This window comes from Purpureocillium lilacinum (assembly GCF_023168085.1).
Source record: "Purpureocillium lilacinum CBS 284.36 DNA, scaffold_2, whole genome shotgun sequence".
Lineage (NCBI taxonomy): Eukaryota > Fungi > Ascomycota > Sordariomycetes > Hypocreales > Ophiocordycipitaceae > Purpureocillium > Purpureocillium lilacinum.
In genome coordinates this window covers 754,650-774,422 of record NW_027072112.1, presented here as the reverse complement: position 1 = coordinate 774,422, position 19,773 = coordinate 754,650, and the positions used below count along the sequence as shown (strand labels likewise).

Below are 19,773 nucleotides of genomic sequence, written 5' to 3'. Positions count from 1 at the left end.
CGGCGCCAAAGAAATCGGGAGGCGTTGAGACAGCAGCAACGACGACGGCGACGACGACGACGAGAAACAGCAACACCACCCGTGGTGGGGGGCAGGGGCGGCAGACCCGCGACATATATACGCATGGGCTTCCATGGCCGTGCAAGTCTGGATGTAACCTGGATCCGTAGCCCTGCGCCTATCTTGCCGCCTTTTGTGTTTCCGCGCGCCTAACGTCGACATCTGACAGGCCGAGACGGGCTACGACCCGCGACTGCAGCCGCACCCTGGCCGCATGGTCAGCGGGATTGCAAGCTTCCCTGGACAACGACCAACATCAATTGAAAACGAGGACTGCAACGCTCCATTTCGCAGAAAGACCCTGTTCACACGTGTGCGCTGATCGAGATGCATCTCCCGAGTCCCGACGGGACGGAATGGTTGCAGGGATGCCAAGCACAAGTTTTGATCCATTTGAATGTTGCCTTTTGTGGGGCTCAACTGAAGTCTTTTATGTACAAAAAGAAGGTTAAGTTTCCAAAAACAGTCTATGCACCAGGCAGTGGGCGCCTTGTATTCACCAAAGGGTGACCTTTTCCATCTTTGATATCATTTTGTACCCATGTTCCAGGTTCTGCCCCGCGCCGGGGGTTTCAGCCAAAGACGTGTTTCTCCAAGAAAGTGTCATAACATCATTCATTCTGGCCAGATGAGAGCCGGCGTCTCAACCTTAGTTGAAGGACCAAGTAACCTTGCTGCGGCCGACTCCAGTGCTGCCGAAAAGCTCGACGAACGCCTTCTCGCTGACGTCGATGCTGCCCTCGGCGCAAGAGGGGCACTTGTCGCGAACAGTGCCGCTGACGGTCTTGCCATTCGCCGTGATAGAGATCGTGCTCCCGCAGGGGTTGATGTGCTGCTTGGCGAGGGTTTCATACAGCGAGGCGGAGAGCGCGACAATGTTCTTAGTGTGGTCCTGGCCGGCATCGTCGCCACCGCACGAACCCAGGCCTACAGCGTAGTAGGTGATGTCGCCAGAGTAGGATCCGGAGCCGCCGCCGTTGCTGGGCGTAGGCGACGGCAAGGGAGCAGGCTCCGAGGACGGGCTGCTGCTAGGCTGGACCTGAGGAGGCGGCGCCGCGACCACCGAGGCGGTGGTCGGCTCAGCCTTGGGGGTAGACGGAGGCGGGGGAGGAGGAGGAGGCGTGTAGACCGACGTGGTGGTAGGCGTGGTAGGGGCCGGGGGCGGCGGCGGGGGAGCAGCAGCCGAGGACGACGAAGGCGCAGGGGCGGGAGCAGACGAGGAAGGCGGCTCGAAGAAGTTGGGCTTGACGCTCGTGGTGGTGGGCTCGGCCTGATGGCCGGGGCCGACGACGACGGTGGTGGTGGCGTCGATGTACTCGGTCACGTACTCGGTCTGCGTCACCCACTCGACCTGGGTGACGACGTTGCGGGCAGCATGCTTGTGCTGGTGGCCGTGGCCGCGAGGCTGGGCGGCGGCGGCCGCGATGAAGACGGCGGAGGCGAGGGCGGCGGTCTTCATGATGTCTAAGTGTCGGGTATAAATGCGACGAAAGTGTTGTCTGGTTTGCAGTTCAGGTCAGGCTTGCGGACCGATGTAGAGAGAGTGTTGCTGTTGCTGTTGTTGGTGTTGTTGAGGTGGTGGTTGTCGCCGTGTGGGGTATAAGACTCTGGTCAACAGGTTTTCTGTACGGGCGTGTTTGTTTGGCGTAGCGGCCGACAATAGTGAACAAGGAATGTGAACACGAGATAGTCCTGCTCGCGATTGTTGTTTTGAAAAATGAGTGTGACCTGGTTGACGTTGGTCGAAGGAGGGTCGAAAGAATGTTTTGCGGGTGGGAGGAAGACGAGGAAACGGGGTCGAGGAAGGGGGACGGGAGGCCGGCGGACTAAAAAGGAACGCGCGGTTTTCTCAGCTGAAGCGACGGACAGCCGTCCGTGAGGCGGCGTGCCACGAGTGCTGCCATCGATCACGGCATGAGGAGCCGGGTGGCCTCTGGCTTCGTTTCGGCTCGGGAAGCCAGCGGCGCTGGGCTCGACTGGGTATGGTCGGGGTAACAGGGGGGGGGGAGGGGCCTCGCCATGGGTGGGAGACATTGGCCGTGGTGCCAGGAGATGGATGGATGGATGGATCGGATCCGCTCGCCCTGGAGCCTGAGGGTCAGGGAGAGAGAGAGCGAGAGAGGCCAGACCAGAGAGCCAATGGAAAGCTCCACCACCCTCACAGCAAGGTGAGCTGGCGTGCTTCCCCTGTGCGCCTCTGCTGCGCTGGGGCAGCCTCCACTGCTCTGGAAGCCCTGGGCCCGGTGCCCTGGATGGATGCCGACATGTCCGGTGCGCCGCCCACCCACACAGTACCACCCCCCTTTGCCCATCTGCATCCAATCCACTCGTCTCTGTGCCTGGTCCGGTCTGGTCTGCTGCCGTCGAAGGAAAAAAGTCTCCATCCATGATTGTGAGTCTCTTTGACCCGACAAGATGGTGGTGGTGTGGAGAGGGCGACGACAGCGAGCACCCCATCCGTCCCGGGCCTTGGCCGCCTTGGCTGCCACTGCGCTGGCTGGACTGGCTGCCGCCCGTGGGCGTCCGCTGCCCGAGCCCATCTTGCCCATGTCCAGGCCCATGCCCATGCCCAGGCCCCCCCTTGTGCCCGGGAATCCATAAGCATGGCAGGGAAGGGCTGGGGTCGAAACGGGGGGCGTTCGCCGTGCCGCTCCGCCACGCAGGCACCGCCTTGCGCACCCCCGCGAGAGGAACCCATTCATCCATCTGCTCGTGACAAACTGACACCTTGGCCCTGGCAGCTGAAGGCGGCCCCCGTTTTAATTGACTGGGTTGCCCGTCAAAACGGCTGACCCGCTGGCGACCGCGGACAGTGCCCGCCAGGGCCACCTGCCACAAACTGGAAACCGCTGCTCGTCTGCCCTGAACGCTGCCTGCGTGCGCTGGTGCGCTGGCAAATCCGGGCCGCCGGGCTGAGGTGGACTCTCCACTGCTGACTCGCCGGCCGGCCGCAGAACCTGCGCTGAACCTGCAGCCGCCGCTCAGGTACCCAACCAATGGGAACCCGCCTGTGCCTGAGGCGTCCACTGCCACTGCGCCCAGTCCAAGGCGTCTTCCTTTTGCGCCCTGGATTGGGTGGGTGGAGTCGAGGCGGGAAAAATGCCCACGCAAACCCGCTGCAGTTTTTTTTTTCTCTCATTCTCGCCCCAAGTCGTGGTGCTGGTGCTGGTGGTCTGAGTCCGTCCCGTCTGCATGATGCACACCACAGTACAAACGCCCGTACTGTGACAGCCCTCCGAGTCAGGCTTCGACTCCTGGCCCAGCCGAGCCACCCAGCGACATGTGTCGCGTGCAGTGCGTGCGCGCTTTAACCTCGTGAACCGTCATTGCCGGCCCGGAGGCGAGATCCCGTCTCGACACCGGGACCACCACGTGCCCCCACGTCTCCTTTGTCTCCCGAACCTGGAGCACAGGGTGAACCGTCCTCGGCTCGCACAGTATTGAACCAAGATTGCTGTATTTCTCAGTCAGCTGCGATCGTCACCGTTTTTCGCATACGGGGTCATACGGTGCAGATGGCCATGGACGGCCAGCCGGAGCCTGTCCAGGCGTCTGCTCTACCGCCCGACCTCGAGACGCCGCCTGTCGGGAGTAACACCTCACAGTGCAAGCTTCTATGTCGCCCGTCGACACGCTGGATGGATGCCTCGGCCCATGTTTGCCTCGCAAAGTGGCTGCGAAGCGCTCGCCGTGTCGCAAAAGACTCTCCCTCGTAAATCGTGCAGCATGTCGTTGGCTGGGTCTCGCGCTCTGACAGGCCGACGCCAGACCTTGCCGAGCGCAAATTGGTCGACGTGTTCTGCGCCATGGCGCCCGCCTGCAGCCTGCCTGAATCATCGACCCAACCGCCAGTTTCAGTACCCAGTGCAGACAAACGTGGTTGCGAGGGGCGCACGATGCCGTCTCAGACCTCGTACAGCTCCCCGTGGTACTCTGTACAGTAGTTGCACGACGCGGGGAAGCACATGGTCACGGGGCGGCCTTGTCTCTCATCAACTCCTCACTGTCGTATTGCTGCTGCAATAGCCATTGGCCTCCTTGCCGGCGCTTCCGTTGGCCTTGGTCGCCGCCCGTTTGCTCTTGAAGCTGAACAGGAACAACGACTGGCGCGAAAACACCGGCCGGTCCTCGTCGAATAGCTCTTGGACAACAAACGCCTTCTTCGCCATCTTGACAAACTGCAGGTCCGCCCGCCGGCGCTTCTTGAAACAAAAGTAGACGATGGCATCTTCGTTCAGGACAAACAGGTCCTTGAGTGTCTGCATCAGCAGCGGGAAGGCGGGCTCAAAGTAGACGCACTCGGCCGCCAGTATGACGTTTGGCCTTTGTTGCACGACAGCATCTGGCAGCGGCTCTCCCCTATGCGAGTGTGATCAGACCATCACGCGTCAGAAAATGTCTCGCCATGCTCACATATCACTTGTCAACGAAAATGGAAGGACAACGCACCAGTTGAGCACCAGAGCGCTGGCCCTCGCGTCCACCTCGTTGAGCCGGATGTTGTGCTGCATCAGCTCCAGCATCTCGTCTTGGTCCGTTAGAAGCAGCCGACTGCGACCTTCGCGTCCACCGCAGGCCAGTGCAACGGCCAATCCGACCAGGCCGCCGCCAGCCCCGAGTTCCAGTCTGTAAAGACACACGGTTCCTCAGTCAGCAAATGGGCTCGACGTGCCTTTGGCTGCCCGCATGTTGCTGCACCAGCGGCACCGGTGAAGCAGCATCCAACCGGGACGGCGTGGGCTCCGAGCGATCCGAACGATGGTGTTGTGAGACGTACATTCTTGCATCTTGGAGTTCCTCTCGATGGTACCGTAGCATGTGCTTCCCGAGCACCAGACCTGCGGGCCACGTCTGGCCCCCGCATCCCGAACGGACATCCTCGCGGACCTTGAGCGGCCGGTCGAGCTGGCCGTCAAAGTCGATGTCGCTGTCGCCGGCCTGCTTGAGGCTGGGCAGCGGCGTCAGGTCCTCGCTCACGGCAACGGGATCCAGCTCGGGAGACGACGAGCGGCTCATGGCGACGATTTCGACCGAGGGAGGGCCGGCAGATGCGATGCCGGCGGTGGTCGTGGTTGTGCTCATGGTCTACTGTCACGCAAAGCAGGCGCTGTCACGGCAGGGCATTTGGTCAAAAGACTGAGGACGCGTCCTCGACGAGAGGCAATCACGAGACAAAAGGAAAGGAAAGTGCGGTGCCGTTCCAAGTGGCAATTGCTGGCGAGCCTGGACTGCTGGCAGGTGCAGAAAATGCAGCGTCGTTCTTGCCGCATCAGGCGGCGCGGACTTTTTTGTCGCCCCTCCCTCAACCTCCAGAGGTCCCTGTGGTTCCTTCAGGGTCCTCTCTCATTTTTCGCACGCCTTCATTGTTCTGGACTGCGGTCCAGACCCTCTCTTGTGCCCGTGCAGCCTATCGTCGGTCCTGTCACGGGGTCGTTACTGTTGTCGTGCTGCTCGCTGCAAATGCACTAACAACCTTGATAAGCGCGTTGGGCCGAGGTGACTGGCTGGAGCCGCAACACCAAGGCTGTTATCGCCACGAGCAACGACACGCCGATATGAAAGGCCCGAGGGCGAGATCATCAGAAGCAATCATGCGACTTGGGTGTTCCCAGCCTCCGGAAAATGGGACGACGCGGTTCCACTTCTTCACGTGCGGCCGCTCGTGTTCCAGCTTCCAAGTGTCGCCAAATGACTTCGTCCGCCAGGCTGTGGCCAATGCTGCTCGCGACTGTGAGCACTCCAGAGCTTGGACTCGGCGAGCAAATGAGTCTGATTGAGATTCATCAACTCGACCGGCCGGCCTCGCTACACCAGCGCTCATCTCCGACCGAGAGTCGGCTTTCGAGTCGCAACGCTGAACCGCTGGCGTTTGCTCGTCTTCGCCGATCGCATCACCAACGCCGGCGATCGACTTGCGCTCGACATGGTTCTCCAGCGAGGAAATAAACCCAGCGTCGAATGGATATTGAATTTTTCTGCATGAAACGGACTGCTTTATCATGCGTTTCTGCGGAGCGCCGCGCAGGATTCCCAGGCATCTCCGACGCAAGGGAGAATTGGGTTCGACGGTGGGCCGCGAGTGCGGTGACCATGAAGAGGCTAGCCAGCACATCCATCGGCAGCAATCTACTCCCTTAAATCTTTCGGGGGACAAGAAATCCATTTACGCGGTCGCGTCTCCCACCTCCAGACGGCTTCGATGGCGTCACGTCATTGACGGCGGCCACAGCTGTCCAGCATCGGGCAGCCGCCGTCGTCAGAGCCATCTTGTCTCACCCTTCAACCTCCCCGGTCTGGAGGAAGCGCCCTTTGGAATGTCCAGGCCAGCCTCCCGTGGACTCCATGCTACTATGTGGCCTGCCCCGTCCCGCCCCTGCCTCTCTGACTGCCCTCCCTGCTGACGTGGAATCCAATGCAAGACGAGACATTCGTCTCTGGCCATCATGGGACATGCATTTCTCTGCGACCACTTAATAGCGCCGTCGGCCTACACAATGGGAGACCCCGCGGCCCGTTTGTCTGAGGAATGAAGGGGGCTGTATCGCCAGGCCGGCCAGCCATCGACTTGGTCCCTGTTTGAAGATGCTGCCCCTCTCGCGCCCATGTGCGTGTTCACTATGTTCCGGTCTCCTGTTCGGGTTGCCCAGTGACTGTTCCTCTTCTCTTCTCTCCCAACATCTCGTGCTCTGGATGGCGACGTGGCACCCTCGCGGCTTCACCATCTTGCGCTTTCTCGCGCTGCAGTCGTGAGAAGATGGCGTCGCTACTGGCGACTCTCGCGATTCTGCTCCTCGCCGGGGTGGCAAGTTGCCAGCCTTCCATCTCCTTCCCCTTCAACGCGCAGCTGCCCCTGGCTGCCCGGATAGACGAGTTCTTCTCTTATTCCTTCTCGCCGTATACCTTCACCTCCGGCTCCAAGATCACATATTCGCTCGGCAACCACCCAAGCTGGCTGTCGATCGAGAGCAGCACGCGACGTCTATACGGAACTCCGAGAGCCTCCGATGTCACCAAAGGGGATGTCGTCGGCCAGCCCGTCGACATCATCGCGACGGATGGCACGGGTTCGACAACCATGAGCGCGACCGTCGTTGTATCTCGGAGCCCGCCACCATCGGTCCAGGTGCCGCTAGCAAAGCAAATCGATAACTTCGGCAAATTCTCCGCTCCCTCGTCCATCCTCTCATACCCGTCGACGCCGTTCAAGTTCAAGTTCGACCAAGATACTTTCGGGAAGGCAGGACTCAACTATTACGCGACTTCGGGCAACAACAGTCCCCTGCCCGCGTGGGTCAAGTTCGACGCCAGCACCCTGACATTCTCTGGCCAAACACCTCCTTTCGAGTCTCTAGTTCAGCCACCGCAGACATTCGACTTGCAGCTTGTCGCTTCGGATGTTGTCGGTTTCTCTGCCGCCTCACTGTCTTTCTCCATCGTTGTCGGCAGCCACAAGCTCACGGCGGACAATCCGATTGTCACTCTCAACGCGAGCCGCGGCTCTGCGCTGACCTATGACGGCCTGGAAAGGGGAATCCAGCTGGATGGGAAGCAAGTTGGTGCAGGCGATTTGAAGGTTACCACCAGCAACGTTCCGAAGTGGCTTTCCTGGGACCCGAAATCACTCACGATCCAAGGCACCCCAGGGCCGGGTGATCACTCGACCAACTTTACCGTCAGCTTTCACGACCCTTTTGCCGATTCTTTAGACGTCATCGTCATTGTCAACGTAGCGTCCGGCCTCTTCGAGTCCACCCTCGATGACCTGCAAGTTCGACCAGGGAGTGATTTTGACGTCGATTTGACCACATACTTTCGGACGCCGGATGACGTTCAAGTCAAAGTAACCACCAGCCCCAACGAGGACTGGCTGAAGGTCGACGGTCTGAAGCTCTCTGGCCTGGTGCCCAAAACCGCAAAGGGAGCCTTCAAGCTCACCATTGAGGCTTCGTCGAGGAGCTCTTCTCTCAAGGAGACAGAGACAGTTGGTGTAGACTTCCTCGCTATAGATGGAACTACTACAACAATGACAACAGCTTCTGCGACATCGTCTTCCGCCACGCAAGCGCCGACTCAAACCAACACAACTTCCGCAGACTCTACAGATGCCCCGACCTCCGGCCATATGAGTACGAGCCAGATTCTACTGGCCACCATCATCCCTATCATTTTCATTACCGTTCTGTTAATGGCCCTGGTCTGCTTTTTCCGGCGGCGACGCGCCCACAATAATTATCTGTCCAAGAAGTATCGCCGAAATATCTCGAACCCGGTTCCCAACAGCTCACATAGCACCGGCTCGGAGCCTTCAATGCGCGAGATTGAAGACATGGCTGGTGTTGCGCACACGGAGACTCACATGCCCAAGACCCCCAACGAGGGCTACGCCGTGGTCCACTCTGATAACTCTCACTCATCCCTGCGACCGTCGTCGGAGACTCTGGGACCGATTTCCGACACCGAGATGCCGCGAGCTCTCCTCGCCTCCTCAGTCAGGACCGCGACTAGCCGGAGCTTAAACGGCTCCGCCAGCGACGATGGCAGGCAATCGTGGATCACGGTAGAGGGGGACGCCGCGACGACTGCGGCCCGAAGCGTAAAGTCTGCGCGGACGAACATGTCAGAAGCGACCTTTGCAGGACCTGCACACCAGATCCTGCCTACGCCAAGCTTCCTCGCCGAGTCCCGGAACGACGATTTCAGGTCAGGCCTGGACTTTACCATACCTACACTAGCGGACATGGAGAGCGTGCCGCCTGGAACTGCGATTGCGTACAAGCCACCTAAGCGAATCGGGTCGCATCAGAGCTTGGATGCCCGCTCCACGATTACTTCGAGTTCGGCGGCGCTGCCAGCCGGATTCGAGAGCATGCAGAAGACGGTGCTCACAGAGGACCCATCCGCGCCAAACTGGGAGACGATAGCCGAGAGTGAGGTCGGCGAGACGGCATCCCAGCTGAGGAAACCCGACAGGGCAGTGCTGGGTTCCCGGCCCGCCGAGTCTAGCCTGCTATACGATGCGGACTCGGCCATGCTGAGCAGGGACTTGACGGCAGACATTTCGTTTGGCTCGTCGGAGAACTGGCGCGTCATTGGCAACCGCGGCACGGTGACGAGCCGCCCGAGTCCCTCGTATAAATCCCTCGTCGAGTCGGCACCCTTCCACCCCTCCCGGCCAAGCACCGCCAGGGACGGCGCCCGGCCAGGCGAGCGAGCGAGCCCGGAGCCCGCCTCGAGCCAGTGGACCGAGGATGACGCCCTCCCGTCACGGCCGATACGCCCGTCCATCAGCCTGGTCCCCAAGGACAGCGACGAGGAGGACTCGAGCGCCGCGCAGATGCCGCGCAACAAGAGCGGCTTTGCCTCATCGATAGACCTCGAGCCGCCGACGCTGCCCATGACGTGGAGCAGGGACCAGTCGGGGAACCACCTCTCGGACGGGAGTGGGAGTTTCAAGGTGTTTCTGTGAAGATATGAAAGCCACAAGTCGTCCCCATCTGTCTTTTTTACTCCTCCATTTTCATTTGTGCTGTACAGTGTACAACCACTAGATACCAGAGCATTGCATCGTCCATTTTGTCATCTAGAGGAGATACCGAGAGCAATATTCTTTGGTCCAGCTTTCAAGTATCGTCAAACCTACCCGATTTTCTCTAATACCAACTTGAACAACTCGATTCACACATTGCCTTCGCTGTGACTTGGCTCATGTGATATGTCATCGCTTTCATTGTTGGGGGCTGGCTACGCAACTCCCCCAAATCCCACTCATACCTGCATCGCGTCGTTACTGTGTACACACATTATGAAACGGCAACGTGGCAACGCAACACACGTCCGACTCGCCAAGTTACACAGGCCGATGTATTCATGAACGCTCCACCACGCGGGCACCGGACAACCCTCCCGAGCCCGACGGCCTTACTTGGTATTCCACGTGCTGTACAGCGTCTGCAGCCTCGGGTCCATGGTCTGCCTCCTCCGCAAGAGGTAGTGCCCCTCGGCCTCCTCCAGGTTCCGCTCCTTCTCGCTCTGGGCGTGACGCAGCGCCGCCTTGTCCTCGAGGATGCGATCCCTGTCGCGTTTCTGGATCCACAGCCAGAGAAAGTACAGGGTAAACGTAATGAGGGTGAGGGGTATCGTGATGGCCCAGTACAGCCTGAACTGGGGCGTCGGGCGAACGCCAATGTCGCCGCCGTGCTTGTCTGCCGCATCCCAGTCGAAGCACGCCGTCGAGAAGAGGGCCGAGATGAAGCTGCCGGGGAGGAAGAACATGGTCACGACGGCGAGCGTCTTCATTGACGACGAGTCCCGATAGCTGTGATAGGCAATTGTGTGGGTGTCTTGGGCGAGCGCAAGGTTGCGGAGGCTGTCTTGCTGGGTGATGATGCTGAAGAGCTGTTGACGTGTCAGCAGGTAGGCAGCGCACGACGATATAAACGTTTCCTCACCGCGTCCACCTGGACCTCGGTCCTCTTGAGAGTGTACTCGGTGTCCAGGAACTGATTCTTTGACCGTTCTCTGACTATGTCCACATGGGCCTTGAGCAAATCGCATCCTTCTTGCATGGACTGCTCTCCAGCAAGGGTCCCTCCGCGTTGAGTCTGGATCTGCTGCATGCGACCTTCTTCTTCGGCAATCATCTTCAGGATCCAGTCCAGCACTCTCTCCAGGCTCTTCGTTTTCCTCATCGTGCTGGCAAGCTTGGCGGCACTCCCGCTAGTCTGGGCGGACAGCTCGCCCAGCTCCTCCTCGGCCGGCTTGTCGGCCTGTCTGCTGGTGAACGTCGAGTAACCCGTGCGCTTTTCAACCTTGCGGATCTGGACTTTGATGTCTCCGTTGGACTTGTCAATCTGAGTGCCTAGGAGGAGGGCGAGGGCAAAAGCGGGAAACATGGGATTGCGGCAAATATTCAGATCCCATGTCATGTTGAGGCACTGCTGCAGCCCCGCCTTTTCATCTTTCTGGACAAACATGATGCAGTTTGTGATGGGAGGCGGCCCATCTGGCATGGTCGGGCGGGTATGTGACCACAGCGCAGCAAGTTTAGGGATGTAACAGATGGAGTATGCGCGGCTGTCCAGGGCTGGGTCCGAGGAGCGAGGCGGAAATGCTGTGACGCCTGAAATGAGGGAACGTGAGTAGCCGTGAGCGAGCTTGAGGCCCAACTTGTCGAGCAGCTCGTCTCGAACCGCCTCGGATATGTTGATGGTCTTGTCTTGGACGCTGACGTCTGCCCAAATGACTCGCAGGATGACCGACTCTTCTTGATCACCCAAGCCACGGGTTCGCTGAGACAGCCAGCGGTTGATGCCCCCAGCCTCGACGGTCTGACCCTTGGCCGAGATCTTGCCTGAGGTCTTCTGGAGCCATAATTCGGTGACTTTGAATGATGTCTCGTCTGTAGAACCGTTCTTCCACTGGTCAAGGAAGCTCAAGTTCTGGTACATGTCCTCCATGGTCGCGGGTCATGAGGCGTATCACGATGCAGCTGTCAGAGTGTGGGTGCGAAGTCGCAGGCCAGCTCTTGGGAACGAAAGCCACGCGGGGGCATTCGAGCATGAAATACGGCGCGCGGCTGAGGCGGGAGGGACTCCGTTATGAGGCTCTCCCGGTCTCGATTCGAGGCTGGACGGGTGGCATCGCGGCTGCTGCTGAGCTACAGGGGACGTGCATAAGCGCCGGACCATCGTTGGTCTGCTGGCCGTCATCTCGCGAGGTTTGTCGTACAGACGCCATTGAGCGCCACCCGTTTTGGCTGCCGACAGAAGTAGGCCACGAGAAGGCCTGACGACTCATTGCCGATGCAGTTGCTGCGCTCATTGCATCTGCCACGAGCCTCGGCCTCGGCACGGAGACGGGCTGACCAGCATCACGCAGACTGCACCGCCAATTCAGCTGCGGGCGAGACAAGGATCCGCAGGCAGAGACGAGGTTTGCGGGAAGGGCCAGACCTCAGCAGCAGCCTCGAACCAACGGTCGCACGGTCAGGCAACAAACGGCCGGAGGCAGTGCAAGCCCATCGCTGCAGGCTGTGGTGCCCACGGCAGTCGCGTGCCTCATGTCCTGCAAAGTGTAAATATCCCTGTCTAGGACGAGTAAGTGACGGCAACCTGTTCGCCTTGGAATGCCAAATTTGGTGGACGCAGCCATGAAACGAAACAGGTTATGGTCGGAGCGTGAAGGCATCCCCGAGGCCCTTGCGGGGCCGGACTCGGCTGCGGGTCTGTGCCACTGCCAGTGGAGGCAGGGGCGGCGGCGATGTGGGCTTCTATGTCTGTCGACGGCAGACTCCAGCGGCCAAAATGAGACGCATCGATGGGTAGTGTAGGTCATTTGACGACGAGGCTTTTACGATGATGCAGGGCCTGGGGGAGGAAGATGGGCGTGGATCGGCGTGGCATGGTTGATGAATTGACCGAGAATGGCAGTAGCGAGTCGCAACATCGCCAGTGGCACGTACCTGGAGGTAGTAAGTTAGTGCTGCGCAGTGCGCACCTGCCTTTGTTTGTCCGCTGAGCAGTCAAGGGAACGGGAACGGGAACGAGGAAAGAGCAGGGGCGCTCCTTCGGTTGCGCGACGGCATCAGATGAACAGCCTACATTTTGGCCAAGCCCGCGGGCAATTCATTCATCACCAACTTGACACCTACAAACATCAAGGTAAGTCAGCTGCACTCTTGCAGGCATGTCTCACATCTCCCCCAGGCAAGCACGAGCCCGTTCTCCAGATGCCAAGCCCGCGAGCCGATCCATCTCATGTCCTCCCGCAGCTCCACTGTTCGCGCCAAGTTTTAATGCAGTGTTTGGCCATGCAGAGGGCAGCCCGAGTCCCAGAGGCCAGCCCGCCGCCGTTCCTGAACCCTCACCGGCGCCCCGCAAAGCCGCCCGCAACGGCAAGACTAGGTGCCATGCTTGCTGAGCCCCAATGGCTGAAAGCCGGCCTGCATTCCCTGCGGATGGAGAAGCAGGGCACCCAATTGCCTGCAGCGCCATCCACCATAGCCCTGGTCCGTCCGCTAAGCCTCCGCTTATTACGACGCCTGCCGCGCTGGACAAAGAGAGCTGCCCGAGCTGAGCTGCCTGGGTGCGAGTCGCTTTCTGCGCGCTTTCGGGTCCCTGGAGCTTGATGCTCTACATACGTCATTTTCTCACCCTCCCGCTTCGACAACAACAGGCAGCACCGCCGCCACAGTTCCTGCTCGAGTCCTTCTCCGCTTCACGCGCTGCCGCCGTTGACGACTTGTGTACAGCAAGGGCGCCCGCAACAGCACGCCCAAGATGGAGCCCTTCACGAAGCTCAAGCGTCGCTCTACCGACCTGATGCAGCAGGTCCAGCAGAACCTCCCCGCAATGCCGCAGATGCAGATGCCCTTGCTTCGGCGCCAGTCGCAGACCGAGTCGCACCCGTCGTCACCAAAGGACAAGAACGGCCTCAAGGGCACCTGGGAACGCATCGACATCCCGTCCTTGCCTCGTTCCTCCCACTCTCTCAACGTCGTCTCCGGCTCGGCGTACGTCTTCGGCGGCGAGATCAACCCCCGCGAGCCCGTCGACAACGACATGCACGTCATCCGCCTGCCCTTTAGCAGCGCCGGTGCCGACTACTACAAGGTCAAGGCCAAGCCAGCGGCGCCGGAGGAGCAGACGCCGAACACGGAGCGGGAACGCGAAGAAGAGACGGAGGGCTCAGTGACTCCCAAGGCCGGACTTGACGACGTGCCGCTCGAGGAGAGCCTGCTGAGCAAGGGCAAGGAGCCCGCCACGGATGTCAGACCAGACCTCGGTGACGTCCCCGCCCCTCGAGTTGGCCATGCCACGGCTGTCATTGGGTCGCGCATTTTCCTCTTTGGTGGGCGAGGCGGCCCGGACATGAAGCCGCTCGAGGAAGCCGGCCGTGTCTGGGTTTACGACACCCGCTCTTCCACATGGACCTTCCTCGACCCGGTCCCGGCTGTCAAGGGCGGTGCTATAATTCCTCACCCAGCGCCTCGCAGCTATCACTGCGCAACCGCTACCGACCACCCGCAGGATCCAGCCTCTTCGCCGCCGCCAAAGGCCAAGACCTGGCGGCAGTGGGTGCTGGGCGACACGACGCGTACCGGCATTCCCCAGGATCCCATCGTCGGCAACGTCGCGGAAGATGCGGTGGACCAGGAGTCTGACGGCTATGGTACGTTCTTCGTCCATGCTGGCTGTCTTGCCAATGGGGATCGCACCAGCGACCTGTGGGCTTTCGACGTTCGCGCGCGCACCTGGATGGAGCTTCCTGCGGCGCCCGGCCCATCCCGTGGTGGGACTTCGATTTGCATCAGCAAGAGCAGGCTCTTCCGCTTTGGCGGCTTCGACGGAGAAAAGGAGATTGGCGGGCAGCTCGACTTTTTACACCTTGAGCTGGGCACGTTTAACGACCGGACGACCAAGGCCGAGATCTCCATCCATGCTCGTCCTGGCGGGTGGCAGACCATCCTGGCCAACAACATCGACGCCTCATCCACCGAGATCCCGATCCAGGCTGTCCAATCCTGGCCCGCGCCCCGCAGTGTCGCCTCGCTGCAGGCTCTCACGATTGGTGGCGGCCGCGAGTACCTCGTGCTGAGCATGGGCGAGCACAGCCCCAGCTCCGATGGCCACGCCGGCGCGGGTACGTTCTACAGCGACGTGTGGACCTTCCAGGTCCCACCGCTAGGCATGTCTGCCGCGAGCTTGACGGATGCCATGCTGCAGGCCGTTGGGAGGAAGACGGGCGAGGGCAGGTGGGTCAAGGTGCCGACCGGCCCGTACGACGACGAGGCGGACGACGGTGAGCCGGCGCCCAGGGGCTGGCTGGCGAGTGCGCCGATGACGGACGTGGAGGAGAGCGGCATCGTCTTCTGGGGAGGTCTGGGCGAGGACAACAAGCGCATAGGCGACGGTTGGATCTTGAGGCTGGGCAATTAGCGACCAACGCATGAAGTTCACACGGGCAGGGCTGCTTGTGTTGTTGTCAGCGGATCAGGGACGTCTTGTGCGGCCTTTATGGCGAGATTGTCTAACAGAGTCGGAAGGAAATTAAAAGCGTAAAACCTCGTCTATACCTGGTGGTATTTCAACAGCGTTATGTACAATGAGACCGGCGCTCTCCGTTGCCGATTTCATGACCCCATGCAGGTTCCCGGCCTGCCACGCCCCAAGCGTTTACCTTGTCCCAACGATACACAATGTTCTACAGGTCCGACCTCGTCTTCTCGACGCCCCACGGCTCGTCCAACAGGTTCGTCTGGCCGTTGCTGTTCTCGCACGTCTGCCTGCCGGTGAGCGGGCCCGGGGCGGGGACCTTTGCGGAGGAGCCAACGGCGGCGGCGCTCTCCTTGAGGGCCGTGAGCAGGGCGACGGTGGTCTCGGGGGTGAGGTCCTCGTAGTAGTCGTCGTTGATCTGGATCATGGGGGCGTTGACGCAGGCGCCGAGGCACTCGACCTCGATGAAGGTGAAGAGGCCGTCGGCGGTGGTCTCGCCCTGCTTGATGCCGAGGTGGGAGGTGATGGCCTTGACGATGGCGTCGGAGCCGCAGCCGCCTAGTTGGCAGGGGGTCTGGGAGGAGGAGATCGAGAGGGTCAGCCCACCAAGTCCGGAGCGCTGCCGGGCCAGTCTTCACGGCCCCCCACGCCCTCCGGCCGGCCCACCGTGTGGTTTTGGCCTCGAGGGGCAGAGAAAGAACAGCCCGAGAGAAAAAGAAAGACCGCAGAGAGGGGCAAACGTACCGTGGTGCAGGCCTGGACAAAGAACTTGCCGACGGGGGTGCGGTTGTACATGGTGTAGAAGGAGGCGACCTCGTAGACGCGCATGGGGGGCATCTCGAGCAGGCGGGCGACCTCGTTCATGACGCTGATGCTGGTGAAGCCGTGCTGGCGCTGGCCGAGGTCGAGCAGGGGCATGACGGCCGCCTTCTTGTACTGCTCCGGGTAGCGCTTGAGGATCTCGGCGATGATGGTCTCGTTCTGCTGGTTGAACTTGAAGGGGATGTCGGGGTTGTTGTTGGCGCTGTTTCGGTGCTGCGAGGAGCGGGCGCGGGCGCGCGTGCGGCCCTCGAGTCAGCCAACTTTCTTTGAACTTGAAGGCTCCTTCCTCAACAAAGCACAGGCAAGGGGCCCAGCCGCAGCGCAGCGCAGCGCAAAGCCAGCGGCGCTCCGAGTCGATCCCGCCAGCGCGGAGGCATCGCACCGCGCCGCGCGGGGGAGGCCCGGCGGACGGACCCCGGGGGGGGACCGGAGGGGAAAGGGGGAGGCGGGAAGGTCAATTTACCACTTGGAGGGTGTCGCTCGGTCGGCAGGCCGTGACGGACATGGCGCGAGCCTGGAAGACGGCGCGGCGGCCACCGGCAGCGCGCGAGGCCGCCGTCCGCAGCGAGGCGCGGAGCAGGAAGGGCGTCATCTTGCTCGCCATTTGTTTGTCGGGCGGTTTTGGCAGAGGCGGAAATTCGTGACGAAGAACCCGGTCGCGGGGGTGGGAGGTCAATTGGGGCGGAGGAGAGGGCGACGGGCGGACGGGCGGACGTGGGCGAGAGGAGAGAGGGTCGGTCGGACTCTGGATGGAGGCAAGCTTTCGAAATGTCAACGAGACTCCATCAATCGCTTTCCGTGGTCCCGGTGGTGGCTGCTTGCAAAATGGGTGCCGCTGATTGGGCGCTCGGGTGATTACCGGGTATTCATCTGGCCAAAATGGTGGACGGCCACTTGCGTACATTTTACCGCCCAAGAATGGAGTCAAACAAAAACGGTCGTCTAAGCGGCACCGCAGCCGCATATGTATCTGCGGCCGAGGGATTAGAAGGGCAAGTGCAATTCGGCCACACGAAATATGGCACTCTTTCTCAAAATCATTGACCGAGCGTCTTCCAAGCGCCTGTAGACTCCTCATCTCCATCAGTCATACTCGCGCCCTCTGTGCGGAAGTGGCAGCGAAAAGGGTCTCCCGCTGCCGCTTTAACGTGTCGCCACTGGCTGCCATCTGCACTGGTGAAGCGGCGAAGCCTGCCTCTCCGTGCCGCCCTGCACGAGCACTCGAACAATCAAGCATTAGACATCCTTTCCCTTGCCTTTTCACCACAAGTTTGAAACGGCCGCTGTAAACTGGTCGAATGGGCCCCTGAACGGTTCGTTCGAATGAACGCTTGCCTGAGCAGCCCCATGGGCCATGGGCAGCAGCGCCTCCGGTGTGCCGTCGCAGACGACCAATGCTGGTTCAAGACCGACCCGACTTCACTCAACCACCAAGGCTGCCCACGCTGGCATTCATCATGCGCACTTCGGGGCCTGTGCTTAGCTTTCTCACATCATGCTTCTTGATGTGTGTTCCCTGTGAAATCGCAACATTCTCGCAAACCGCCTGCTTCCATTGTCGTGTATACCCGCTAGGACTCTTGCACCATCACTCTATGCATCCCCAACTCGTGCCAAAAGTCACTCAAACTCCGCAGGCAGCATCCTAAGCATATCGGCCTTGGTCCTCGGCTGCTCCATGCCCCGTGCCTTCTCCGCCCTCTCCGCGCTGGGCGCCCAGCCCCGCGGCACCTTCACGCCGCCCTCCTTGCCGAGCATCATCTCCGCGACCGCGACGCCGCATCGCGCCGCCACCGGCATGCCGTGGCCCGTGTAGCCCGCGCTGATCCACAGTCCCTGGGCTTCACTCTCGCCGTCGACGACGCTGCTGCTGCTCCTGCTGCTGTTGCTGCTGCTTCCGCTCACCAGCGACGCCGGCACGCGCCCGACCCAGGGGGCACTGTCGCGCGAATACCCCATGATGCCTGTCCATTCGTATGCCGCTCGCAGCTTCGCGGGGTCCTCCTTGTCCCCGGGCAGCAGCTTGACCGTGTGCGCCAGTGACCCGTGCAGCGCCTTGCTGAGAATCGGGTTGACCGCGTCGTCTCGCGAGATGCCCTCTTCCCAGCCCGGCGCCGCCAGTCGCTGGCCCCCGACCACGAGCGACCTGTCCACCGGGCGGGAGTGGACACCCGCCTGCTCGTCTCCTCTCACCTGCGTGTCTTCGGGGCCGCGGTGGATCAGGTACGCATCGGAACCCTCGAGCCAGACGTAGCTGTGGGCCAGCTGCGCGGCTCCGGGCGGTGGCTCCAAGGCGCAGACCTGCCCGCGGACGGGAAGGATGAGGCCCGTCATCTTGGGGAGCAGGTACGACGTGTACGCATTGCTTGCGAGGAGGACATCCTTGGCGCAGACCTGGCCCCTCTGCGTGTGCACGATCCAGGAGGAGCCGCTCTTCTGAAGGTGCTCCACGGGGGTCTTCGTCTGCAGGTTGAAGGCAGGCGGCGCGTTCTCGTCGAGCAGCCGCTCCAGCAGCCAGGCCACCAGCTTGTACGGCCAACACTTTGCCGCCTTGGGCTGATACACGGCGCCCAAGGCCTCGGGGATGCGCTGCGCCGCGAGCTCCTTCTTGTCGAGGATGAGGACGGCCTTGTCGCGGAGGTCCTCGTGCTTGTGGAGGCGCTTCATCTGCGTCTGCGCAGCGTCGAGCACGTCCTGCGCGAAGATGGCGTGCATCCCGCCGACGACACGCCAGTCGCACGGGATGTCATGCTGGGCGACGAGCTCGTCGATGAGGTTGAACGTGGCGAGCTCGAAGCGAGCGACCTCGGCGGAGCTGGTCCAAATCATGGGCTGGCAATGGCCGCCATTCTGCGATGCCGGCGTCAGCTCAGCCAGCCACCCAGTCGGACCGCGAAAAGGAAAAGCGAATCAAGGCAAGACACAATCGGCAGCGAAAAGAAAGGAAGTCCGGGCAAAGAGGGGGGGTTGTTCCAGGCCGGGCAAAGACTTACACGCCCCGTCGCGCCCCAGCACGCCTCCCGGGCCTCGAGCATCAGCACGCACCTCCCGCCCGCGACCAGCTCGCGCGCAGCAAAGGCGCCCGTGATGCCGCTGCCGATGACGACTACATCCGCCGTGGGCGGCAGATCGGTGGTGGTCCGGTGGCCCAGCAGCTTCTTGGACGGGTCGCGGTGCCAGTACGAGTGCGTGCTGCGCGGCGTCGGCAGCTCGGCCTGGCCGTCCTGTAACGATGATGCCGTCATTGCGTCGGTTCACCTCAGGTTCGTAATGTGTTGCGGCGGAGGCAGGGTTGTGCACCAAGAGTATCGAGTGGCCAGAGGGCATGAATAAATACAAAGGTAGGTTGATGTCGGCGGTTGCTTGTTACGGCTGGTGCTCTGTAACGCAGCCAGCGGCAGCCCCTCATCACCTGCTAAAGGGTAAGAGGGTACGGCAACCAGACCGCCGCCATCGCGTCGTCGTTGGCACGCACGTCACGAATTACGACCAAGACGCGCAAGTCACTCGGCCTTGGTCATTCAATTCAGTGGCAAACAAAGCATCACGCAAGCCTCTCAGTGAGTCATAACATGCTCAGTCCATTTCATCGTGAGAATCGTGAGCAACAAATCAGACCGGCTTCGAGGCCATCGCCCTCGACATCCACGTTGCCCCGACGAGCTCTACCGATGCCTCCCGCTGAACAGCTACCCCGTGTCCTCCAACCCTACATGGCCTAGAGCTGCCCCTGCTGAGATCGTCATGCAGTGCTCCGGCCGCGTTTCTTCAACGTACTCATAAAAGTTACTCTGTACACGCAGTCTCACGGCTTTGAGACGCAATCCTCCCCCGCCACCCCTCGACTGAGACACTGCCTCTGAAGGCAGACACCAAGCAGAGATGCGCGTCCCCCCAA

General features: G+C 61.1%; 7 protein-coding genes across 7 annotated transcripts; 2 read left to right on the top strand and 5 right to left on the bottom strand.

The window, feature by feature from the left end:
- Positions 1–709: 709 nt before the first annotated feature.
- PLICBS_002055 (uncharacterized protein) lies at positions 710–1,519 on the bottom strand (the record flags this gene model as incomplete). Its single annotated transcript, XM_018321681.1, has 1 exon — positions 710–1,519. One exon carries the CDS (start codon positions 1,517–1,519, stop codon positions 710–712), a length of 810 nt encoding a protein of 269 aa, XP_018179160.1.
- A 2,533-nt stretch (positions 1,520–4,052) lies between these two features.
- On the bottom strand, positions 4,053–5,142 carry PLICBS_002054 (uncharacterized protein; the record flags this gene model as incomplete). The annotated part of the gene is made up of 3 exons (XM_018321679.1): positions 4,053–4,419; positions 4,510–4,686; positions 4,838–5,142. 3 exons carry the CDS (start codon positions 5,140–5,142, stop codon positions 4,053–4,055), a joined length of 849 nt encoding a protein of 282 aa, XP_018179158.1.
- A 1,672-nt stretch (positions 5,143–6,814) lies between these two features.
- PLICBS_002053 (uncharacterized protein) lies at positions 6,815–9,526 on the top strand (the record flags this gene model as incomplete). The annotated part of the gene is made up of 1 exon (XM_018321677.1): positions 6,815–9,526. One exon carries the CDS (start codon positions 6,815–6,817, stop codon positions 9,524–9,526), a length of 2,712 nt encoding a protein of 903 aa, XP_018179156.1.
- Positions 9,527–9,978: 452 nt separating this feature from the next.
- Positions 9,979–11,516, bottom strand: PLICBS_002052 (uncharacterized protein; the record flags this gene model as incomplete). Its single annotated transcript, XM_018321676.1, has 2 exons — positions 9,979–10,455; positions 10,509–11,516. The coding sequence occupies 2 exons, from the start codon at positions 11,514–11,516 to the stop codon at positions 9,979–9,981; spliced, it is 1,485 nt and encodes a 494-aa protein (XP_018179155.1).
- Positions 11,517–13,337: 1,821 nt separating this feature from the next.
- PLICBS_002051 (uncharacterized protein) lies at positions 13,338–14,996 on the top strand (the record flags this gene model as incomplete). Its single annotated transcript, XM_018321675.1, has 1 exon — positions 13,338–14,996. The coding sequence occupies one exon, from the start codon at positions 13,338–13,340 to the stop codon at positions 14,994–14,996; it is 1,659 nt and encodes a 552-aa protein (XP_018179154.1).
- A 265-nt stretch (positions 14,997–15,261) lies between these two features.
- On the bottom strand, positions 15,262–16,467 carry PLICBS_002050 (NADH:ubiquinone oxidoreductase 24; the record flags this gene model as incomplete). Its single annotated transcript, XM_065599944.1, has 3 exons — positions 15,262–15,627; positions 15,798–16,121; positions 16,339–16,467. 3 exons carry the CDS (start codon positions 16,465–16,467, stop codon positions 15,262–15,264), a joined length of 819 nt encoding a protein of 272 aa, XP_065456016.1.
- Positions 16,468–17,495: 1,028 nt separating this feature from the next.
- PLICBS_002049 (uncharacterized protein) lies at positions 17,496–19,120 on the bottom strand (the record flags this gene model as incomplete). The annotated part of the gene is made up of 2 exons (XM_018321673.2): positions 17,496–18,725; positions 18,869–19,120. The coding sequence occupies 2 exons, from the start codon at positions 19,118–19,120 to the stop codon at positions 17,496–17,498; spliced, it is 1,482 nt and encodes a 493-aa protein (XP_018179152.2).
- Positions 19,121–19,773: the final 653 nt, after the last annotated feature.